Below are 22,453 nucleotides of genomic sequence, written 5' to 3' on the forward strand. Positions count from 1 at the left end.
CATCCTGTTTGGGTGTCACCACAGTCCTGTGCTGACTGTAGCAAAAGCCTTTCAGACAGTTTGCTAGGGGATAAGACAGAAGTGCATCTCTTAAAATCACTTGTTTACACAGTAACACCTCTCTGGAAACAGAGGTTCAACAAACAAGACTCCAAGATCAAAGAAAAAAGTACCGTTGCTATTCACAACTTTCCTCTTCAGAAATTATTCAAGATACTCAACCAGTAAACCAAAACAAAACTATAACCCAAGTTTGCTAGAAACAAGGACCTGAAAGCCTTGCAAAGCCACACATGTTCACCACCATCTCCATTTCAAGAAAACCCAGTTTCTATTAAAAATAAAGAGAAGATCAAAATTTCAAATGTGATCTTGGTAATGAAATTGTGACTGTAAGCTTAGCAGGCCACTACTTATTGTTTAAGCTGCTAGTTTTTTGACACACCAAATGAGCAGAAGATAAAACACTCAAAAAGAAGGTACTGTTATCATTTTCTTTCCAGTCATTGAAATCTGTCCCCATCAGGCTAGTGAAAGTCTTACTGTTTTATCAGAGGAGGTTAATTAGCCCAAAAGGGAAAAAATAACCTTCTTATTAAAAATTTCCATCCTTTTTAAAGTAAAATTTTGCTGGAATCACTTAGAAATACTAATGCTGGCTGTTATACGTTTGTTCCCATGTACTTTTTTTTTTTTTTGATGACGCTGTAGTGGCAGTTTTGGAATCTCAAAACCAGTCTTGTTAACATATTGTCTTACTCAACTAAATAAAAATGGTAACATGCTCACAGAAAGTGATAGTTTTGTTTCCAGTTCATAAAAAAAAAATTGTAAAATTCCTTTACTTATTTCATAGGACCATTTCAATACACAGGCATGCATTTTTGCCCAGACTATAGCTAGACATGTCAAACCCAAGATAAATTCACACAGTTCTTAAAGACTTATCCTCTAGCAGGGAAGAAGTTAATGGAGTAATATGTTGTGGTTGGACTTTAGCAAATCCCACCTATTTACAACTGAACTTTTAGATAGCCAAACACTTGGTTCTCTCTGCATCCTTCATGGAAAGAAAATGCTATTCCCTGTGCTAGTGAAAGATAGCAGTACCTCTTAGAATGCATCATTAGATAGCAGCTAAAATAAAAACTGTGTTAATGGCAAAGTATGAATGAGAAATCATATACCCTTTCCTTTTATTAGTGGGCAGTAACACATTATCAGAATTGATTTGATATTGCTTATTTCTGATGCTTTGGGCATCCACAGCCCCTATTCATCCCATGCACAAATCTACGTGATCTGACATCTGCAAAATGAGGACCATGGAACACGTAGCCACCAACTGTGTTATAAGTGAGTAGCTCAGCTCATAACAAGCATGTTACTTGGTCATGGACAAATATGAATTTTTCTGAGTGATGCACAAGAGCTTTACCCAAGAAACTTCTTTTCCCTTTCCCCTGATACACTTGCTTTGCACTTTTCAGGTACCCAGATCAGACTAGAACAGACTAAATTCTTATAAAATCACCTTAGCTCAAGCTCAGATCAATTTGGGAGCTTAATTCTACAAAATAAGGTCATTTTAACATAAAATTTTATAGTGGAAGAATGTCTATCAACAGCTAAGCTCTAAATAACTGCAAACAAACCTGTTTTGTTCCTCCCATCTGGAGGAATGACCACAGCTCAAAACTTCAGCATGTTGAAAGCAACCAAGACCCCACAAAATCCAGAGAAATAAACTCAAAGATTGGATCACTTAGTTGCCATTCCTGCAAACACATATTGTGAATAGTCCTAATAGTTTCTATGTAGTTGTCCACATGATGAAGGTGTTTAGATACACAGACAGTTACAGAGTTAGAAATTAAAGGTTACAGAAGTCCAGATACAACCAAAATTGTTTCCCTCAAATGTGACTGGATTAATGAAATTTAAAATTACCAGAACAAAATTAAAGTTAATTTCAGAATTCAAAGCAGATATCTATGAACATTAATTATGCATAAATTCAGTTTCTTTCTGTCACATTGTCATATGAAGAGTTTGGAACAGGTATAACTCCAAAATACTCCCATGTATATTTGTGACTTTATGAAGGTTATGTTCATTCAGTATTCATAGTACTAAACAACAATACTGAATAACACTAGCTATTCTTGTTCTAGGTAGTGTCATGGTCATAATCCAATGAACAATAAATCAAAGATCAGGATATTTCCTACTAAACTGGTACCTTCATCAGGAAATACATTTAGAAGCCTGTTTTGTGGTACACTGCTACATTGTCTAATGTACCTTCTCATAAGCAAAGTGCACAATTTTATCCAGGTTTTATACAGATTTTCCTTCTGCTATGGGGGTGTTTTATGAGGATGATGGGACTCTAGGCACTGGAAAAAGCTAGAACAAAATTAACAATTTTCATAGCTAAAATATCCCAATCCCTATGCAATCAAGGATGCTTGTCTTTATGCTTCTTCTCACTAACCTTCAGCCTGCTTAACACTGCACACATAATCTCAGTACATGACTTCAGTGTTGCTGTAAAATGACACATCACAATGAAAGGTTCATATTTCTACAACAGGTACTGTGCTGCTAATTGAGTTTCATTATATATTTGGGTTTCATTTGCTGCATAGCAAGGATTGACTTTCTCCTTCTCTGGATCCAATATTACCCTACAGAAGCTTGTGTCTATCTCCATATAATGATAATCTCTTCCATGGACAAAGTAGATTTTTTTTTTCCTTATTTTGATTCCAATTCCACCCTTATCTAGAAAAACATGACCCAGTTTAGCAGTGGCCACCATATGGTTCTTAACTCCAAGTAGCTCTCAAGGCACTTTGAGTGCATATCTGCACTGAAATGACAATATGGCCAAAAGCTGGACAGCTTGGCAATATGTATCCATTCTAATAAGGAAATGTGAGCCAGAGGTGCCCAAGGACAGCATCATCCCGGTTGCTTTAGGATCTGTTTGTATGCTCAGCTCACAGTGGAGTTTGTGGTTTCTAGAGAGCCCTTATTCTCTCTCCCTGACAAGATGATGCTCCCTGACCTCCTCCCACGCACCAACCCATTTATCCAGTATATACAGCTCTCAGACATACAAAGATTTTGCCACATAGCAAATTTAGGCACAAAGGTTGGTGCATTCATTTTTAACAGTTCAGGCTTTAAACATTTTATGGTTTACTTAGAAGAGAATATTGAAAGGATGTGGACAGAATATTCCTTCCAAAATGACTGAATTTTTGATAGTCACAACAATACTCCTATTTGTGATTTAAAACTAACTAGTAAGAGTGTAATACCTATATTGCCACCAAAAATATTTTTAACTGCATAATATTTGACACGATTCCAGATGTTCTTAAGAAATCAGTATTCATGATATGCAGCTATTTGGCATTGTGTGTAAGAGAGAATCTCTAATACTCACAGCCAATCATCATCATAGCAACAGCAAAGATCTTCTCCCCATCCGTAGTCGGAGCGATGTTCCCAAATCCAACACTGGTGAGGCTGGTCATTGTAAAATACAACGAGGAGATGTAGACCGAATCTTTGCTTGGTCCACCTTCCCATTTCCCAAAGCCTGATGTGTTAAAGCGGTAAGGAGTTCCTATTGACGCCCCCAGCTGATACAGCCAGCTCTCAGTTCGGATGGTGTTCGTATCCTCGTCAATAACTTCATAGTCTCCTATGCTGTACCAGATGCAGGCCAGCCAGTGTGCAGCAAGACCAAACACACACACTAGCAGAACCAAGACTGCTGCTCCATACTCAATGTAGTGGTCCAACTTCCGAGCTACACGACCCAGCCGAAGTAGCCTGACCACTTTAAGCGAACTGAAGAGGCTACTGATGCCCTAGAAGGATAAAGCACAGTGACCATTAGAATTTAACATGAAAGCAACAATATTCATAACTGCAGTTTCCAAAGACACAAGGTGATCCATAATGAACAGATGGTCACCAGGTAACACCTGAAAAGAGAGATTGTGAAATACAAAAAGGCTATTGACCTTTTCCAGGGATGCATATGTGCGCTCTTGTCTTCATCCACTAACATTTCGTGAGTTACTCTCTAAACTCCCTTTTCAGGTTATTTGAATAGGTCTACAGATACATTTGTAAAAACATTTGTAAAAACTTCAAATCACGGGTTATCTTTTGCACATCCAGTTGTGCATTCCTATGCAGCACATCAGATATAAAACACAGATTAAAATATGTAGCTCATACATACCAGAAAGATAAATAAGGAAGGCCAAAAAATACTGCAAGTACCTGGCGATTTGTAATTTTTCAGTGTAACAATGTATTTCCTATCAGTTCACTTTCCTATAAGAATTCATGCACTGATAATCAGTCCTCTGACATTTCTCACATGGACTACACAAAGCTTAACTATTTCAAATATCTCAATAATCCCCAAATCATATCCTTTTTATGGCAGCTTTGGTATCAGTGCAGCATTTCTGTGCTAATAATAATATGTCTCCCATAAAACAGAATTAAGCCATTTTGTATTATTAACTTTTATACAGATTTGCACAAGAAGTTAAATAAAAAAATTAAAAGCCATTTGGGGCACGAGAAGCATCTGAACAGCCTTTTATAAAAATTCTTTTTTTTTTCCTACTTCCTCTTACCAATACCGTTTCATACATAGAAGTCTGATTAAAATTTAAGTGGACTGGTTTAATGAGTATTTCTGGAAATGCATAATTGCATACTTCTGGTCACCAGCTTTTACTGGAAGTTTGTTTATTTCTGCATAAATACAACTGTCTCAGTATCTTAGGCTGTTTCAATGCACTAGAAGAAATGTTTTATTAAATAATTACATAAAGCATATTGACTCATGTTCCCCAGGACTGTAGCAATATATTTCCCCTTTATTTCATGAATTTGTCATGATTACATTCACTTATTTTCAGAGACAGATGTAATTTGTTACCTGGGAACACACTATCAATTTCTATTAAGTATCTGGACAAGATGTAACACAACCAGGGGGAGGGGAAGTAAAAAAGACAGAAAGAAAAGAAAAAAAGAGCAAAAAGCAGTCTTCCTTCAAATCAGATATTTGCAGAGATCTAGACAAGAGCAAGTGAACTATTCTTTTCATGACTATCTATGCCAAATTTTCAAGCCACTGATGCAAAAATTCCTACACAAAGTAAGTTAATTTCCATTTCGCATTCATTCCATGTACAGTTTTGTTTTGTAAACATTGGAGCGAAGTCTCTGTGCCAGTTCAGAGAACACAACACAAAAGCCTTAATTTCTAGGTGAGGGAAAGCAGGTATTTCTGAACACTCAGTATGGAGAGGAAAAGCAAAGGGGAAAATACAAAAAACTATAAATTATAACCATGTTTTAGAATTGAATATGCAAGTCCCTGAGTGACAAGCACATATAGTCCCTACATTCTAAACATTCTGACATTACAACACAGCCTTCTGGCTTTTTCGCTTAAGACCAATGCCCATTTCTTCTTTTCCTTTTTACAAACTTCAACAGTAAAACAGTAATTTTTTTATATTTTGAGAGGTCTCCAGCAATGGTCAGCTTTTAGCTTCAGTCTCAAAACCAAGCTTTTTAATCACACAGTGCTTCAGTCTCAGGCAAGGACAGGAACTTCTCTGTTCAAAAATAGTGCAAAACAGGTGCAAAACCTGTTCTTCAAATAAAACTCATCACTGTGATGAAAAAAAAAAATGCTGTTTTTCAGTGAGAGTCCTACCAAAGCCAAAAAATAATACTGATTCAGGAAGGACTTAAGAGTTTAAAATTAGGCTAATTCTCAATTAAAAAAAAAACCCAACAAAAAAAACCCAAACCAACCAACCAACCAACCAAAACCAACCAACCACAAGAACATTGAGGAGTAAAAATACCTGGGGAAAGGGGAAAAAAAAATCACAGAAGGGGAGTTTAAGAAATTGGATATGAAAAGTGGGAATACAAAATAAAATATGCAAAATTAGATTTAAAACATTCAAGGCAAACTACTTTGTTTCCAGGGTACTCTTATCCTAATTTCCCTTGCAAAATTTACTAAAAAATTTCTGTTAAAAAAATTTAAAATGGGATTGAACTGAGTCATTTGGGAGAAAGTGATTCTACCAAATTCTGACCAGAGAGATAGAGAGGATTAGGCTTGCATATTTGCAGAAAATACATACTTGATTTGGTTGCACTGAAAGGTGTAATTAATATTCACATTACTCATAATACTTCACCTGACTGCATTGCCAATGAGATTGTAAAAGTTCAGAAAAAGTTATATTAAAAAAATAATTTATTTTTATTTCAGTGTTTAACAGTATTTTCACTTTGATTTCCTCAGAGGAAAGGATTTGTCTATTCTAAATGGATCAATATCAAGAGCAAAAAATGCCCAGGGATATGATTGTTCATATAACTCTCTTAAAAATTTCTAAGTGACAGAATTTTAAATGGCTATAAACAATGGAAACTTAATGGACTGTTTCATAGATGATAAAGTAGAAAAAAACCAGATCATTCTCCAAGACTTTAAAACAGTACTTTTTGACAATAGATTTACCAAGTTATATTTTAATACTCACTGGAATAGATCTGCTGGATTCAAAATGGATAATTTTAGATTACTACTCTCCAGAATAAAACTGTACTTTCAGATTACTGTCCATTTTAATGCTCTTATCAGTGGAGATTATTTTTATGCTTTTATCATAGAGATGGTTCCACGATGTCACGCAAGGGAGCCTGAACTCAATTTACTTTTCTTGGTGTGTGTCCCACCCTCTTAGCTCTGCTACTCCTATCAGCTTTGAGAGGCAGATGAAAAGACACCCAGATCTCCTTCTTCCCAAAGGACATAGATGAACATCAGTTCATAAAGAGCTAGAAATTGCACTACGGGTCCCAAACAGGCACCCCTAGATGGTCTGTTCTAAAGGACCACCATAAAGAATGTCTACGTGGCAGTCAAGGAAAGGACTGTAACATCCCATGAAGATCTACCTGTGTCTGATTTACTCTGACACAGTTGCAACTATTAGTACTCTCCCTTGAGGCTATGCAAAAGCTAAGAAATCTGTTATATGGCCAGAGCAGTCCATTTGTACTGTATTTTGTTACAGAGAGAACTTACTTAAATATGCAACACTTAGCAAAGTATTCAGAAAATGCTAAATTTCACACAAAAATATATTTCAAATTGTATGAAGTTTAACTGAATGACATTAAAAAAATTCTACTGCTGATACCTTCATGGAGATGTAGATAAATATTTCATAGGTTGGCAGGTTTACTTTCACTGCCAGTGACGGCTGATGCATAAAAATGGAAGACTGTGTAGTGAGTCCCTCCAAACCAAAGGGCAAGCTCAAAGCATTGAGACACAGAAGAAATAACTCTCTAGTCATTGATTGAGCAAATTTGAATGTCAAAAGCCCTTAAAATAATAAACACAACCACTCTGCCTCCACTCCTCCTACTCAATCTTTGCAGAATGGAACTGCATCCCAAACATAACAGAAAAACAAACCAGTCTCAGTCCTAGAGGAAAGCAGGACCCGCATTTTACATTCAAAGAGAATGCTTCATAATTTTGTCCATTAAATACTGCCAAAAGTAAATTTCCATGTATAATTTGTCATTAATTAGACCGTGCACATTTACACAGGTTTTCTTCTGTATCTCCTGGTTTTCTGCAAGATCTGATCTACCATCAGTGCACCCCTTATTTCGCACTGGTATATCAGCCATGTAAGTAATCTTCTTTCCAAACATGGGATCCAGGATATCCATATTTTGGCTCTAGCTCTGTATCAGACAACATAAGATTTGTGCCATTACTTCCATATCCATGTTTTTAAAACACAAGGGAAGGGTTGTAAGTAGAGTATTTATTGTTACTTCTGTCATTATGGTCCCCAAGAACAGTAACAGTGGATACTACAGTATTTGCTGCACAAATAAAAAACAGTTGCTGCTGTTCATTTGTCATGCAAAATTAAATTAAATTCCATTCATCGAAAAATAAAATTTCACCTAGAAAAAACAAAATACAAATTGTTTAAAGAACAGCAATAAAAATTAAGTGCAGCCCACCTCCTGCAACAAAAATAAAAAACAAGGAATAATTCATTTTCCCTTCCAAACAAGACGCAGGATGAAAAATTTTAGAAAAGAACTAAAATGCAATGTTCACCTCCTACAGCTGCAGTAACACCAGTACTTTAGTAAAAGATTCAATCTGCATGACAGTATTTACTTTTTAGGCCATTATTCACTTTCTACATGCACAGAAAGAAAATGCACTTAACCCAAGCATTAAGATTTTTTTTTCTAGGCTCAAAGGATAATTTACTTCCTACTTACTATCTATTTTTAAAAAGAGAAATATTAAATATTGGCACAAATTTTTCCTAAGTTTTTCAGCACTTTCTTCTCATATGAAACTGCTAAAGTTGAGGCTTCATCTTAATTAAAGGGAGATGCAGGAGACTAAAAGCTAACCATTAAAAGAGAGAGAATGAAACAGACCCAAAAAAATAAATTATTTATTCCAAAAAGGGAGGCAATGAACCAAATTTATCACTACCATAAGTGAGGCAATAGCCATGGAAAGTACTACCTTCTTTCTTGACATCTGATGCTGAAGTCAGCCATGCCGCAGCCTGGCTCTGTCTATCTGCAGTAATATGGCAGCCCTGTCAGGCCATTATTAGGACTTCTCATTTCTGTCATTTGCCTCTTCTGATTTTCTTAATTAGGTCTGAGAACATGACCTTTCCTACAGATTGCCACATTTAGCAACGAAGAGATGAGATAACGTTATGCACACAGGTTAAAATCAATATCTCAGCCCTCTGGATAGTGCTGTGGTTTTCAGCACTGAAGAAAACAGATCTCCAGACTCCCAAAGCTTATTTTAGTCAGACATCTGCGAGCTTGGTTAGAATTGAGGGAGAAACAGCAATAAATGAGAAGAGATGGGAAGGCTGGTTTTTCATTTGTAAAACTATGGCCATGTTTGCCTTACATGCATATATGCACACTCAGAAAACAACAAAACCAGGAAACAAACTCTTATTTTTTTTTACTTTGAGAAGAAGAACAAGAATAAAGATAACACATAAGTAATCTAAGGAAATCCCACTTTCCACAGTAGTAAATAAAAAATTAACCTGGTAGACAGCAATCTACTTTCCAATGCTTCTGATTCAAAGAAGCCATCACTTCCAGAAGCTTTTTATTCATCTCAAAGAGGCAAAACACCCAAATAAGATTTAGTGTTACTTGCATCTAATACCACTCCATCTTTCCAATTCTGATCCCATCCCTAATATGAAAAAGACTACAGAGCAACCACTTAGCTACTCAAATAAACACACTTTGTCATCTCATCTGACTTTCTGCCTCAGATCAATACAAGTATGCTGAATGGGGGGAAAAGAACAGAGTAACTAATCTCTGTGTCTGAGACATTCTTCCCTTTATATGCAGTGTAAGGCTCACTCTTACAGCAACTTTTTGAAATAATTCATAATCTAATATATTCAATTAGCTCTCCTTCTTGGACAAAGGCTATCACCATACATTTATCACTGAAAATGTAATTCAGCATTTTAATTCTTTTAGCCTTATACAGATTGAATAGCTTATGTAGATTACTATTCTCTCTTTAACAGAATGATAAATCATGTCATCCCTTTCAAAGCCATGAAGAAGTAGCCCTGAAATCCAATAACACCCTTACTTATCTGTGACTTAGCAAAAAGATTAATCTGAACATCAGAAGTGCAGAAAAAGAGGAGTTAATTGGCATTTTAACAGCCACAGCAGAACCTACAGAGTAGGTAAAGACCAGGCAGGGACACAGCAACACATCCTACTCTGGTATTCTCTTCTGTGAGGGGCTATCTATCAGCAGACAGAGTAGATGTCTCTGAGCCACCAAGGTGCATGAACCAGGGAAGGTAGAAGAATTTAAATATACTCAACGCCTTAAGCAGGCTTATAGCAAAAGAGAGAATTTAACCCTGAATGGCTTAAAAGGCATAAGAGCTCTGTAGCACCTATATACAACACCAATACAATTTGGGAAACCGAGGATTTCGGGGGAAAAGACAGCCTACCCCTTTGTAGGGTAGCATAAAGGAAGCACCCCATTGGTAGCATGGAGGTTAGGTTTTTAAGGAGGGAAGTTAGAGAAATCCATATTTGACTGGGAAAAAAATGGGGCATAGGAGGGTGTGGAACAAAGCAGACAAAGAAAAGAGACACCCTCAGCCAAATCCTCAAGAGACTGAAAAGCAAGTGCTTCTTTGCCTACCTGGTTTGTATCCTGGCTGTCCACTGTACCCAGGGATCTGCTTTACTTCATTTGCATTTCCCCAAATACTCCTTTCACCTACCTGTTTGTTAAGAAATTACTCCTGCCTGGCATAGCCCCCTGGGGCCATGCTGCAGTACAGAGGCACTTTCAGAAGTCAGACAAGCAGCCCTCCTCCACCACCACCTTTCCTTTCCATTGTACTCCCTTTCTTCCATAGTTCAAGGCCCCCAAGCTCCTTCTGAACCTCCAAACACTACAGTCACACCAAAAACCCTCCTAGCTATTCTCCAAGGGTCTCTGGCAGGTTACAGCCCATAGCACACACCTTCCATGGGTTTTGTCCTGTTTCTCAGGGGCCTCTCACAAAGGGACACCCAATCGAGTAGAGCTTCTCATCACCCCAATCCAAGGCCCATGTTCCAGCCCTCCCACTGCCCCCCCAGGTACAGTAACCCAACTGCTTGATTCTTCCCCAGAAGCCCCAGTAAGGAGTCACTCCCTCCACAGGGTCTCACTAATCCCTTCTCATCTCGTTTATCTCATCCTAGAACCACTGTTTGCCAGCATTTCTGCTATGACTGGATCATATATGATACACAGCTGCTTTGTTATAGACATTACACAGAAAGTAGATTATGACTACTTTATAATTATAATTAGCCAAAGAAAAATATTCATTCATTACTAGATTTATCAATAGGCTCACACGCAAAACACAGTATTGCCTAATTGGACACATCCAAATAAGAGTGGTGAACTACTCTCGCAAAGGGATTTCATATTAGTCAGCTGTTTACAGTTTAAAAATACCTCAAAAAATTATATTTTCCAGTTTGCAAAATTCATCTAGCTCAAAATCTTTCTTTATGGGTCCCTGTTTATTCCATAAAACTGTAAATATGATAATTTATTCCCTTGCCCTTTATTGCATGCAACAGTAAAAAATAGTCTAGGAATGTTGCATGCTTTCCAGTGTAGCTAATTCAGTAATTCCTAGATAGCTAATTTGTATTAGCATGAGAGATTATTCCACTAATAAGGTTTAAATTAATCTATTGCAAAAGTACTGCCTCAGAGAGTTGCCAACAATTTGACCAGCAACACATTCATTTTTTCCTCTCTCGACTCACTATTTACTTTGCAGCTACACCACGCTTACTTACTTAGCACTAAATAGCTTAATTTACTTCTATTACATCTGTATTACGTTTTTTTTCTGGAACTTTTTCTATCATCATAAATGTTGTCCTTTCAAAGCTGTGTATCTTCTTTGCCTGCATGCTAGCTTCTCTCTTATTCATTCACTTAAGTGAACATTAGATCATTTATATTGAATACATCTTTCCTGATGACCTTTGGCTGTGCATTTATTTCTCTTCTACCTCATCTAATAGACTGATATATGGTTCTCAATTTGGCATCAACTAACAATTGATCATAGTGTTCTGTTCAAATACACATAGCAATTACTACTAAAAACTCCCCATTTCGGAGATTTATATGGTGGTGACATGACTGGATTCCACTTGTACCATGAGATTTCACAACAACTGCATCGCATGTAATAAGTCAAATTTTTTCCAATATAAATTACATCTTACGGTATTATGGCCGAAAACCACAGTATAAAATTGCTCAAGCTGACACTGCAAAAGTATGCTTTGGAATTCAAGGCCTTAAATTGCACTGTTCTTGGAAAAAATGGTGGAATTTTCTTTAAGCCTGGTTTTTGTTAAATTTACTGATTGATGTCTGAACACAAAAAGATAACATTATCCCCCAAAGTATGTGGTATTTCCTTAAGTGAGGAATAATACTAATTATTGTAAAGGATTACTGATAAATGTTATTGTGATCATTCAAATTCGAAAAAGACTAACACCACATATTTTTAAGCGCTGTGTAAATTTCAGACCAATATTGTCTTTTCTTACTCAAACTAAATTACAGCATGATGTACTGTCTTAACAATAGAAAGTTCAAGCCTAGCATTAAATTGATTCATCAATCAGTGGTATATTTTCTTCTCTTGAAGTTCTATGGCAGGTCAAGAAAGTAATCAGTATTTAACTGCATAATTAGCTTCCCATATATAAAAGCCAGGAGAAACATTTATAACTTTTCTTTCATTTGGATTAACAATAGAAATTTCTCCACAGTTATTCATTTCTTTATTTGTTGAATTCTGTTCATGTCTGAATATGAGATGCTCTACTGCCTCTTTGAGCACAGAACTTGAGATCAGAAGCTTCATACAGTCTCATACTTAATTATATGCCCCTGAACAAGGACATTAATGGTTTTTCTTTCCTCTTCCATCTGTAGAATGTGGCTATTCATACTTAAGTGCCTCTTCAATTAATTGTAGTTATTAATAGTTGTATTGATCAATAGTTAATGAATTCAAATAATTTTGAGGACAAAAATATTCTCAACCATGCAGAGAGGAAACTGGATTTCAATTATATTGAAAAATGTAAATTGAAAATATACTAATGTTCCAAACTGCAACAAACCCAAAAAACTTTGAAATTGTCTGAAAAACACAGAAGTAACACTTAATTTTGTTTCAAGAAAATATTTTCTAATATATCTTATATTGGAATAATGAAGTAAATTGCAAAATAAAAAGTTACTTCAAAATAGAAAAAATCCAATAACAGAATTTTTTTCAATTGACTATCTGCTTGTCAAAAATATTAACCAACTCTACTTTCATCTATTATAATTATTCTTATATTAGTAGATCACTTTAAAGATTATAAAAATGGTTTCATAATTAATCTATCAAGAGCTAAGTGATGGGACAGTCCCAAAATTGTCCAGAGCCAAAAAAAGCCTCAGTACCCTATTATACAGTTTTTTACTTCTTCATTGCTCCAGGTCCTGTGTCCCTTGCAAATCAATTAGTCTCCATCACAGTAATTACAGCATTCTTAAAAACAAATTGACTTGTCAAGTTAGTTCCTCCATGACATCCTCTGTGTCTTCAGTGTCAGTTTTTTTAACAGAGAATGACAGCAGACAGGAAAACAAGTGAGGTTCCACCTGCCCCAGTTCCCCTTCACTATGGGGTCTGCAGCAAAGCCAGGATTCTACTTCCCGCTGTTTAAAATCATATATGGAAAACATCAAAACAGGAAAACAGCAATTCAATTTCTTCATCTCATTTTATCACCACTGTTTTATCACCACTGTTGACACCGGGTATCATTTAATCTCTGGCAATTTTTTCAAGATTATTCACATTATGACTTTTAAAAAAATCTCTGCAGCAGCCATGGGCACCTACTGACTTCAGTGCAATGGCTCCAAGGGAATTCCTTTCCGCAAAATTAAGGTGGCACACAGATAACAATTCAGTTTGATTACTTGTAACTTGAGCAGCGCAGCCTCACACCTGACTTAATCCAACTGTGAAGTTGGCAAGAGACAGGCAAAATTTAAACCAGCAAGAAAGGAAGGGAGTTGGCCTAAAAGGGAATGCTCTACACAGCAGAAAGGAAGATATCAGACAAAGATTTTCTACTTTTTTTATTTTTTCCTCTTTAATAAAAGGTTATCTTTCTCTCTACAGGCAGTTCTTGAAACAGTGATCAGCATATACTGTCCTAAACCCCCATCTGATGTGCACTATGTTATTCTGTCAGTGAATTTGCTGGCAAATCCCTTCAGGTCCTATAAACCAGTACAAACCCTTAATAGAAGTATAGCAACTTACACCAGTGGAAACTCTGCTCTAATGACTCTACAATGATTTATACCAGCTAAATGTCAGAACCCACTACGGGAAATGGAGATGAACAGTCTTGAAAGGATAGCATCAAGAAAAATGTTGGCTATTTTTTTTCTTTGGGCATGATAGCAGAGTAACTAAAACTAACATTGTTATACTGATTAAGGAGACTGTTGAAGAGCTGTAGGAAAACTGAAGTACCAATCAGCTTCTCATTGTTACAAGGCAATACTGAGATGGAGAACCTGGATAAATTCAAACTTACACAAGTATTTCTCTGCAGAATTGCTACCATGAGTTCAAAAGCATCCGTGCTCAGCTTGAGGGCTGTCACAGCCACTGGTATAGACATTTTCCTCAGGGATGTTCTGTAGGTCACATAACCAGTCTAAAGTTACAAAGTGTTCCTCCAGCAAAATCATCACCATGTTGCTGCTATCTGTAGCGGGTGAGAAAAGCTTCCTTCCCTTTTTTGTCTCTTGCTTAATTTCTTTCTTTCTTTCTTTTTATAATTATTATTATTTATTATTTTTGCTCTTTCAGTCTAAATGTCAGAAACTGACATATGGCCACTGCTTCTGTCACTTTATCAGTGGCACAGCAAAGTAATATGGAAAGCCCTGCAGAATAATCTGAAGTCTGGGTCCTTTCTATGACAAACAAATACTTAAGGACAGGTCTCACAAGGCCTGTTTCATCTCGTTTGTGTTATCTCAGTCTGTAGCTTGATATAAAATGAAAATTTCTCTTGGGAATTAAATATCAGATAACATCATGTTTTTTCTACTACATTCAATAGCTTGCCTACTTGTCCTTGAGCCATTGAGAAAATCACTATAATACTTTAAATTTTATAAAAACCTGAGTAGTGTATTTTTTAAAAAAGTAATGTGGTTTTGGTTTTGCCCATATATTTCACTTGGCTTAGTTTTCTTTTGATAGCTAGGCTGTCCTTTGTAACATGGTCACACTTTAAAGGAACTCATAAAATTTAAATTTTGCAGGATAAAAATTAAATACTAAACCCCGATGAGATCCATATGCATATCCCTCTCATTCTCTGGAGTTATTCAAACCCACCTGGATGGAATCCTGTTGCAACCTGCTTTGCATGGATCTGCTTTAGCAGGAGGGCTGGGCTAGATGATCTCCAGAGACCCCTTCCAACCCCCTCCATCCTGTGACTCTGTGATTCTGCATGTTACATCTCTAGTATGTGTAAGAGATAAATTTAGACACATAATTAGTTGATGATACATATTTTATAATATGTAACCAGAAAGCAGACTGCTGGAATCCTCTTTAAGATTTTATTAGCGATTCATTAATTCTCTGAACTATTTAGGCGTGGACCTGTAATATATTTAATTTAGGAATATTTTCTTGGCAGACTGATCCAAAAGAACAAGCAGAGACAGCATTGTGGTTTTAAGTGTCTGAATGGTAGTTCTTTTGCTGGATTGTGATCTGTTCCCAAAGAAATGAGCAAGAATTGAGGAGTCTAGGTTTCCTATCCTTTCATCTAATTATGAAATTACCAAAAAAAGCACCTTCAATTTCTTCACCTTCCTCTAAAACAACTGTTGCCAGACAATGTTGCATGGATCACCAGATATACACACAGTGCTTTCTGGTGGTCTAAGATTTGGTGAGTCACTGCCTGCCTCTTTTTCACCTGCTATAGTGTACTAGAAGCAGCTGAGAAAAGTATATTTTACTTCCCAATTGTTCATGTGAAGAATTGCCATTAGCAGACGTACCCTGTTCAGTCAGCAGTGAAAGCAAGAGAAGCCTGACCTGAGAAACTGTCCTGACACACCAGTTCAAGCTATTCATAGTAAGTCAGACAGAACAGTTTTCCTCAGTGCTGTACAGAGGTTCTGCTGCCTGCTTCTGTCTGTCCTCACGAACTCTGAGGATGCATAATGAAGTAAAGTAAATGCGGATTTTTAACACCAAAAACTACAGCCTTTCCCGGTGCAGCTAAAGAATGACGTTTCTGGCTAGGATTCATAAGCAAACTTCCATGCATGCTGTGGGTGGTTACTAGTGACATATGTACAGGAACTCAATATATTTAAAAGCATACATTTCTTTCTTCTCACTTCCACCTCCCCCCAACCACTAAGTAATAACTAATGGGTGGAAGTGGAACCAGTATACTGACCTCATCGACATTCTCAAATGCATTGATGACATCATAGGGCAAGCACGAGAGCAGATCGATCACAAACCAGGTCTTCAAGTAATTCATGCGGATCAGTTTGGGGTCAGAGATCACCTCTCCTGCCGGTCCCACAAAGGTTGTATGGAAATTGAGCACAATGTCGACCAAAAAGATGACATCTACAATGCTGTCAACTACTAGCCATGCCACGTTGTTCTGTTTGGTTTTAAAGGAGACATTGTAAGGAACCAAAATAGCAGTGTAGAAGGTTAAAATCAAGATGATCCAGTCCCAGGTGGTCTTGAAAACGCAATAATGCAAAATTATATGTGGCGGAGTCTTTGGTGCCTCTTGCTTGTACTGTGGGAGGATTTCAGAGCCCAGCTGCAATACCTGTAGTCACAGAGATTTCAGGAGAAAAGGAAAACATGCTTAATTTTTTCATGATATTTTTCCACACTGTAGATTCTCAAGCTTAGTACAATAGTTGGTAAAAATAAATGTCCATTAACTCCTTTTATCACCACAAAATGGTAAGCATGTCAAGATAAGTATTCCATTGAACAGATCAGCATCAAACCAAGAACAGTTATTTCTTTTAATACCATTACTTATTTTTTGACACTAAGTCTAATATGTGGGGTGTCCAAGACAGCTTCTTCAGTGATCCAAATAGACAAGACAGATAAATGATTGGCAAGAACAGGCAGGAAGGCAGTTGTGAATAGAAATCAATGGTAAAACCAGGAATAATACCATAACTTCTGAGTTGCAATCCAGCACTGGGACAACTGGACCACACTGTTTTGCAACACTGGCTATTTAACACTACACTGTGTCTGAAATAGTCTTATACTACAATCTGTCATGAATGCATGGGTCTTTCTTCCTCTTCTCTGGACTGTGCAGGTCCAAAGCCCATGGATAATTATCATTAACCTCAATAAACTCATTTTGAACTTCAACTTTTCACTGAGAGCAGTTCAGTGTCTTAACTACTTCATGGTGTAGAATCTAGAAAGATAGGGGTCTTTCTGAACTTTAAGGATTCTAAGACCATGGAGTCCAACCATTAACCTATTACCACTGCGTTCTCCAACAAACCACGTCCCCGAGTGCCACATCCACACCCCTTTTGAACACTTCCAAGTATGGTGATTCCACCACTTCCCTGGGAAACCTGTTCCAATGCTTGACAACCCTTTCAGTGAAGAAATTTTTCCTAATATCTACTCTAAACCTCCGCTGGTGCAACTTGAGGCTGTTTCCTCTGGTCCAGTCACTTGTTATCCAGGAGAAGAGAATAATCTCCCCCTCACTACAACCTTTTTCCAGGTAGTCGTAGACAGCAATATGGTCCCTCCTGAGCCTCTTTTTCTCCAGGTTAAACAACCCCAGCTTCCTCAGTTGCTCCTCACCAAACTTGTTCTCTAGAGCCTTCACCACCTTTGTTGTCCTTCTTTGGACACGCTCCAGCACCTGAGTGTCCTTGCGGTGAGGGGCCCAAAACTGAACACAGTATTTGAGGTGACCTGTTGAGGTGTACCATCCAGCTACGATGCAGTTAGGTCTGAATTCAAAAATGCACTACCGCAAAAGATGATGTTTTAAACCCTGGACCTCAGGCTGAGCATATGCTGACACTGAGTGCTGTTTTGCATAACTGCAAGCTTGATCAATGCTGCCCATTTTCTGCCTACTGTCTCTCCAGTTCTGCCCACTAGTCTGTAAACAGTATTATCATGTACTTAATTCTTGGGAAATAAAGTTTCTTCCACATACCTATGAACAAGAATGTGTTTGTTTATATCTATGGATACACATGAGGGTGAAATCAACATGAAGAAACTGTGCCCAAATAAAGAAAAGTGAAATTTTAAAATTAAATTTACCCTGGATGAGTTAAGGATGAAAACTGAAAGGAAGATGGAGGTTTGCTAGAGTGAAATGTGTTTGCTAGTGCCAAACTCACAGAACCTGGGAAAAAAACTAGGACCATGGCTCCTTTTTCACATTTATTTACACATAGTTCAGAGCAATAGGGGGTAGAGAAGGAAATTAAATGGTCATCTTTCTCAGGGAGAAGATCAGACATCACAGCTATAATAGAAGGATGTCTTCCTTTAATGCTCCTTATCTTAGCTTTTTTAATGTCAATTATTTAGACATGGATTTTTATCTGCAGGCTTTTCTGAGTGCCTTTTTTTTTTCCCTGAACTGGTGGGCTTTTTTCCAACAGTTTAAGCCAATGGGGACAAAACAAAACAATCAGCTACAAGAGTCCTATTTGGACAAAACAGTCCTAGATCAAATTCCCTGCTGCTTTGAACTTCACATAATGGCTACATCTTGTACACAACAGGGGTCAGACACCGTCAGATCACAGTCTCTTGCACATGTGTAAATGACAATGGGAATTGCAAGCCCGCTGACTTTGAGTCCAGTATGTTCTCCTGAAGAGAATTAGCATGACCTGCTCAGAGAGACCTGCATGTTAGCACAGAGGCATCAACAGTTTGAACAAAAATTTTTAAAAATAAGAGGACGTAGTATTTTGTTTCACTGAGTTTATAGAATGACAGCAAAGTGGAAAAATGAACATTTCCCCTGCGGACCAAACCAAGAGTCAGACATCTTCCCTGTAGCATTAAGTAGTCTATGACTCCTGACCCTGATTCACATAGTTTCTCCATATTACCAAAAAAAAAAGAAAAAAAAAAGCAAATAAAAAAGTTGTCTTATGGTAAGAGGAGTTGGAAGCAGCACAAGACAGAAGTAGTCTCTATTCTCTGCAGGAGGCACCGGTCAGTCCATTCAGTCCCCAGAAGTCACTGGTAGTGACTGGAAGAGGCAGAGGTGAGGTATTGAGTTAGTATGTGTACACAGAGTGTCTCTGCCTTCAAGGCTTGTTTGCAATCCCAGTGACAAATGTTAGGATGTCTTTTCTCAACAACAGCTCTAGCCCAAGATCAATATTGCAAATATCTCCTGCGCTCCCTTTTGCACATCACAGCTGTATCTCAACCAGTGGGAAAGCAAAGAGCTACTATTGGCCTTTTTGAGGGTCTGCATGAGTAGCAGCTCTAAGATCCTAAGCCCAAAATATGCTGAAATATGGGCAAGGAGAGTCCTCTGCAATACTCACTCACTGGAATAACTGATCAGCAAACCAAACATCTCTATCACATAGTAACATTTATCAGTCAGTTAACTAGATTTCAGTTCTAATGCTGAGATCTTACTACTGTGGGGAGATGGTACCACCTCATAAATGCAGGTTGAAAATATAATTGCTTGTTTTGCAATCACAGGCCTAATACAGCTTATTTTTTTAGCCTCTGTTATTATATGAATAAATCAAATTTTTTGGTAACCATTCTAATCAGCACAGGAACCTCAACCAATAAACTCTGAAAAAAATATTTTATTTAGTTCTTGTCAGATTGGTTCTCATACATAAATTCATAAGTTCTAGACTGAGAATTGTATAATGCACTCCATTTTGGTCATTGCTGCTCTTTTTGTACTCCAAGAACTTGTGGAAATTTTGCATCAACCAAATTATAGGTACTGGAAAATGTACTAATATATTCTTGTATACCCAAATAATAGGAAAAAAGCAAGAACAATCTTTTTGGCAATAAAGCAGGGTCTAAATTATGGTGTCCATTATTTTGCTGCAAATGAAAAAGAAATAAAGTCATGTCAGTGGAACTGGAGGGATGTAAGACTGAACTGAAAGCAGAAAAAACCAGACTTCTAGTTTCAACTCGTTAAGAAAATAAACAACTTTGCTACTTGGGTGTTTTAAAATGTCATCACCAAATACAAAGCACTCTCTCCTAGCTTGTTTGAGATTCAAGGGCGACAGCATAGAAAAATGAAAGGATTGATGTCTCCTTTCTTTTCTATTTAGAAAGCAAATGTACTCTAAACTATCTGACTGGCTAGGGACCTTATCAATAAGTCTTTTGAACTTCTGTTACCACATTGGAGTCTCTACCAATGGCCATTTAAAGTGACCAGGGGCCATGGCTTTTACTGTCTACAGCAGAAGGATGTGCACCTGCACTGTAGGTGTGAATCTTGAATGGAGGGGCAGGGACAGGGCAGGAGCTGGGCATCAAGGAATTACATAGGGATATCAATCACTCACCAGGTGAGAAAGCCACCTGCAACAAGGCTGAGGAGCTTCCAGTCCTTTGCTAGGGTGGGGTGAAGGTGACAAGTTCTAGCCCAGGCTCCCTCTCACTGTATCACTTACATGCACCTTGTAAAACCACTCCACCTTGCTGGCATTGCTAGAGATGAACCATCATTTCACAGCTTGGGATGAAAGAAGGGCACTGTCCCAGCTCACACTATTTCTCCCAGGAAAGGCAATTTGCTTTGCAGCCTAGTAAAGGTCTTGCAGCATCTGGGACTGCCAGACAAAATCTTTCAAAGGCAGCAAATTCCTCGTTTCACTGAAGGAAGAGAAACACACCTATAACAAAGCTTAATTATCTCAGAGAACAAGCATGTGCCTTTAGCTCAGTACTGCACAGAAATCACGGAAGAAGGTCCACAGAGCTTCGTGCTAAAGATCTAGGTTTTGTCAGGTCGCTTGCACTGGAAGTTATAAGAGCTCCTTTCTACGCTTTTCACACCAAGGGCCCCACACAGTCTATTTCTTCAGCATCCTTCCAGAGACACACACCACCCCTGGATCATCTGGAGATTAAGAGCTACAAACTCCATTCTCTCTGCACCATATAGCAAACCCAGGCAGATGCAAAGAGAAGTACCTTCTGCCGTACTCCAAGATGTTCCTGCTGCACTCCAGCCTGTAGAGAGAGCAGCACCAACCTGAGACAGGTTTGCTGAAATAGTAGTGTAGTTACCCACCCATATGAACTAACTAGATTCAAACTGCTTGTAAAGGTACCTCTCCTGGAGAGGAAAAAAGAACCCCAAGAGATTAATATAATAGTAATCATGAAGAAAACGTACACAACTATATAAACCAATATGCTGAGTATGTGCACTGGATAATTTCATTACTATAATTTTTGAAATAACTGAAACAGCCTTAGGTTCAGAAGAATTTTCATTATTATACAGTTTTATCATAGTAAAAAAAGTATTTTTTCAGAAAGTTATTAATGAAAGTATTATTTCAATTACTTATGATTCATCAGATAATATAGCTGTATTATCTGCATTTATTATTTGTGGTAATGATGCATGATGTTTTAACAGCTCTCTGAAGCTGCAGAATTTTATTTCAAGAGCAGAAATGCCCCAATTACATCATGGGTTTCACAAGGTTGTGGGGGTTTGGGGGTTTTTTTGTGGATTTTTTTAACATAGCAAAATTAAAAAAAAAATCCTAAATTTATTAAAAAATTATGAATATATCCTGAGCCAGGACTCCCAAAAGTGCATCAACAAGTGGTTACAATGACTTATTTATTTTTAAGATTGCGTGACTGGAGGGAAGGGGAAAAAGCCAATATATACATAAACAATCACTTATCTCCAGCTTAATCTCTCCTTTCTATGTTTTCACTGCACATATTTGCTCTCTCTCACTCTCCGTTACTTTTGTTTTCACAGGCATCCACACAAATTGCTCCCAAGCTAAGGGCTAGGTGCTAAGCCTCAACTTGGAGTAGATTTTAATGGCAGTTTTAAGTTCCTGGTAAACAAGGTTTGGAAAAAAAAAAGGCAGGAGTTCCATTATTAAGCAGTGCTGCTAAGCACCATTATAATGTTTCTGCTTTTATTTCTTATAACTATCGCAATTTTTTTACTTATGACACAATCTTGTTTACCCAGAACTGCCTTGTAAGTGTACAGAACACATCAGCTAAGACCATAGGTGCAGATGACACACATACTATGCAGTGACCAGGAAGAATCATTCCTACAATTGGCTTCTTGGTGATTAAGCCACAGAAATGTATTAATTACTTTACACTCTCATTGCAAAATGTAGCCTCAGAGTTACCTGACAACCTTGTGTTAATTGCATAATTTATTTAAGTAGTTTTCATATGACTGCTATTAGAGAAGTCAGGCTAAAAAATCTATGCCTACTGGCAAAAGTCAAAGACTGAAGCTTCATAGACACTGCTTGTACTACCCATGACCTGAGGATAAAACAATGTAGTTTGTCACTAACACCTTTCTTAAACTATTTAATAAACAA

General features: G+C 37.4%; 1 protein-coding gene across 3 annotated transcripts in view; it reads right to left on the reverse strand.

Annotated features, from left to right (window-relative positions):
- The window catches only part of KCNH1 (potassium voltage-gated channel subfamily H member 1), a 189,564-nt gene that overhangs the window by 133,392 nt on the left and 33,719 nt on the right, over positions 1 to 22,453 (reverse strand). For all 3 annotated transcript variants that reach the window (XR_003533965.1, XR_003533964.1, XM_027681858.1), the window contains exons 6-7: positions 16,261 to 16,653; positions 3,458 to 3,887 (exon numbers count right to left, since the gene is read on the reverse strand). Coding sequence is in view for 1 of the 3 variants with exons in the window: in XM_027681858.1 (XP_027537659.1) it covers positions 3,458 to 3,887; positions 16,261 to 16,653 (823 nt within the window). In the remaining 2 variants the exon portion in view is untranslated. The remainder of the gene's footprint in view (positions 1 to 3,457; positions 3,888 to 16,260; positions 16,654 to 22,453) is intronic.

This window comes from Neopelma chrysocephalum, unplaced genomic scaffold (genome assembly GCF_003984885.1).
Source record: "Neopelma chrysocephalum unplaced genomic scaffold, ASM398488v2 Primary Assembly neopelma1_61b, whole genome shotgun sequence".
Taxonomy (NCBI): domain Eukaryota; kingdom Metazoa; phylum Chordata; class Aves; order Passeriformes; family Pipridae; genus Neopelma; species Neopelma chrysocephalum.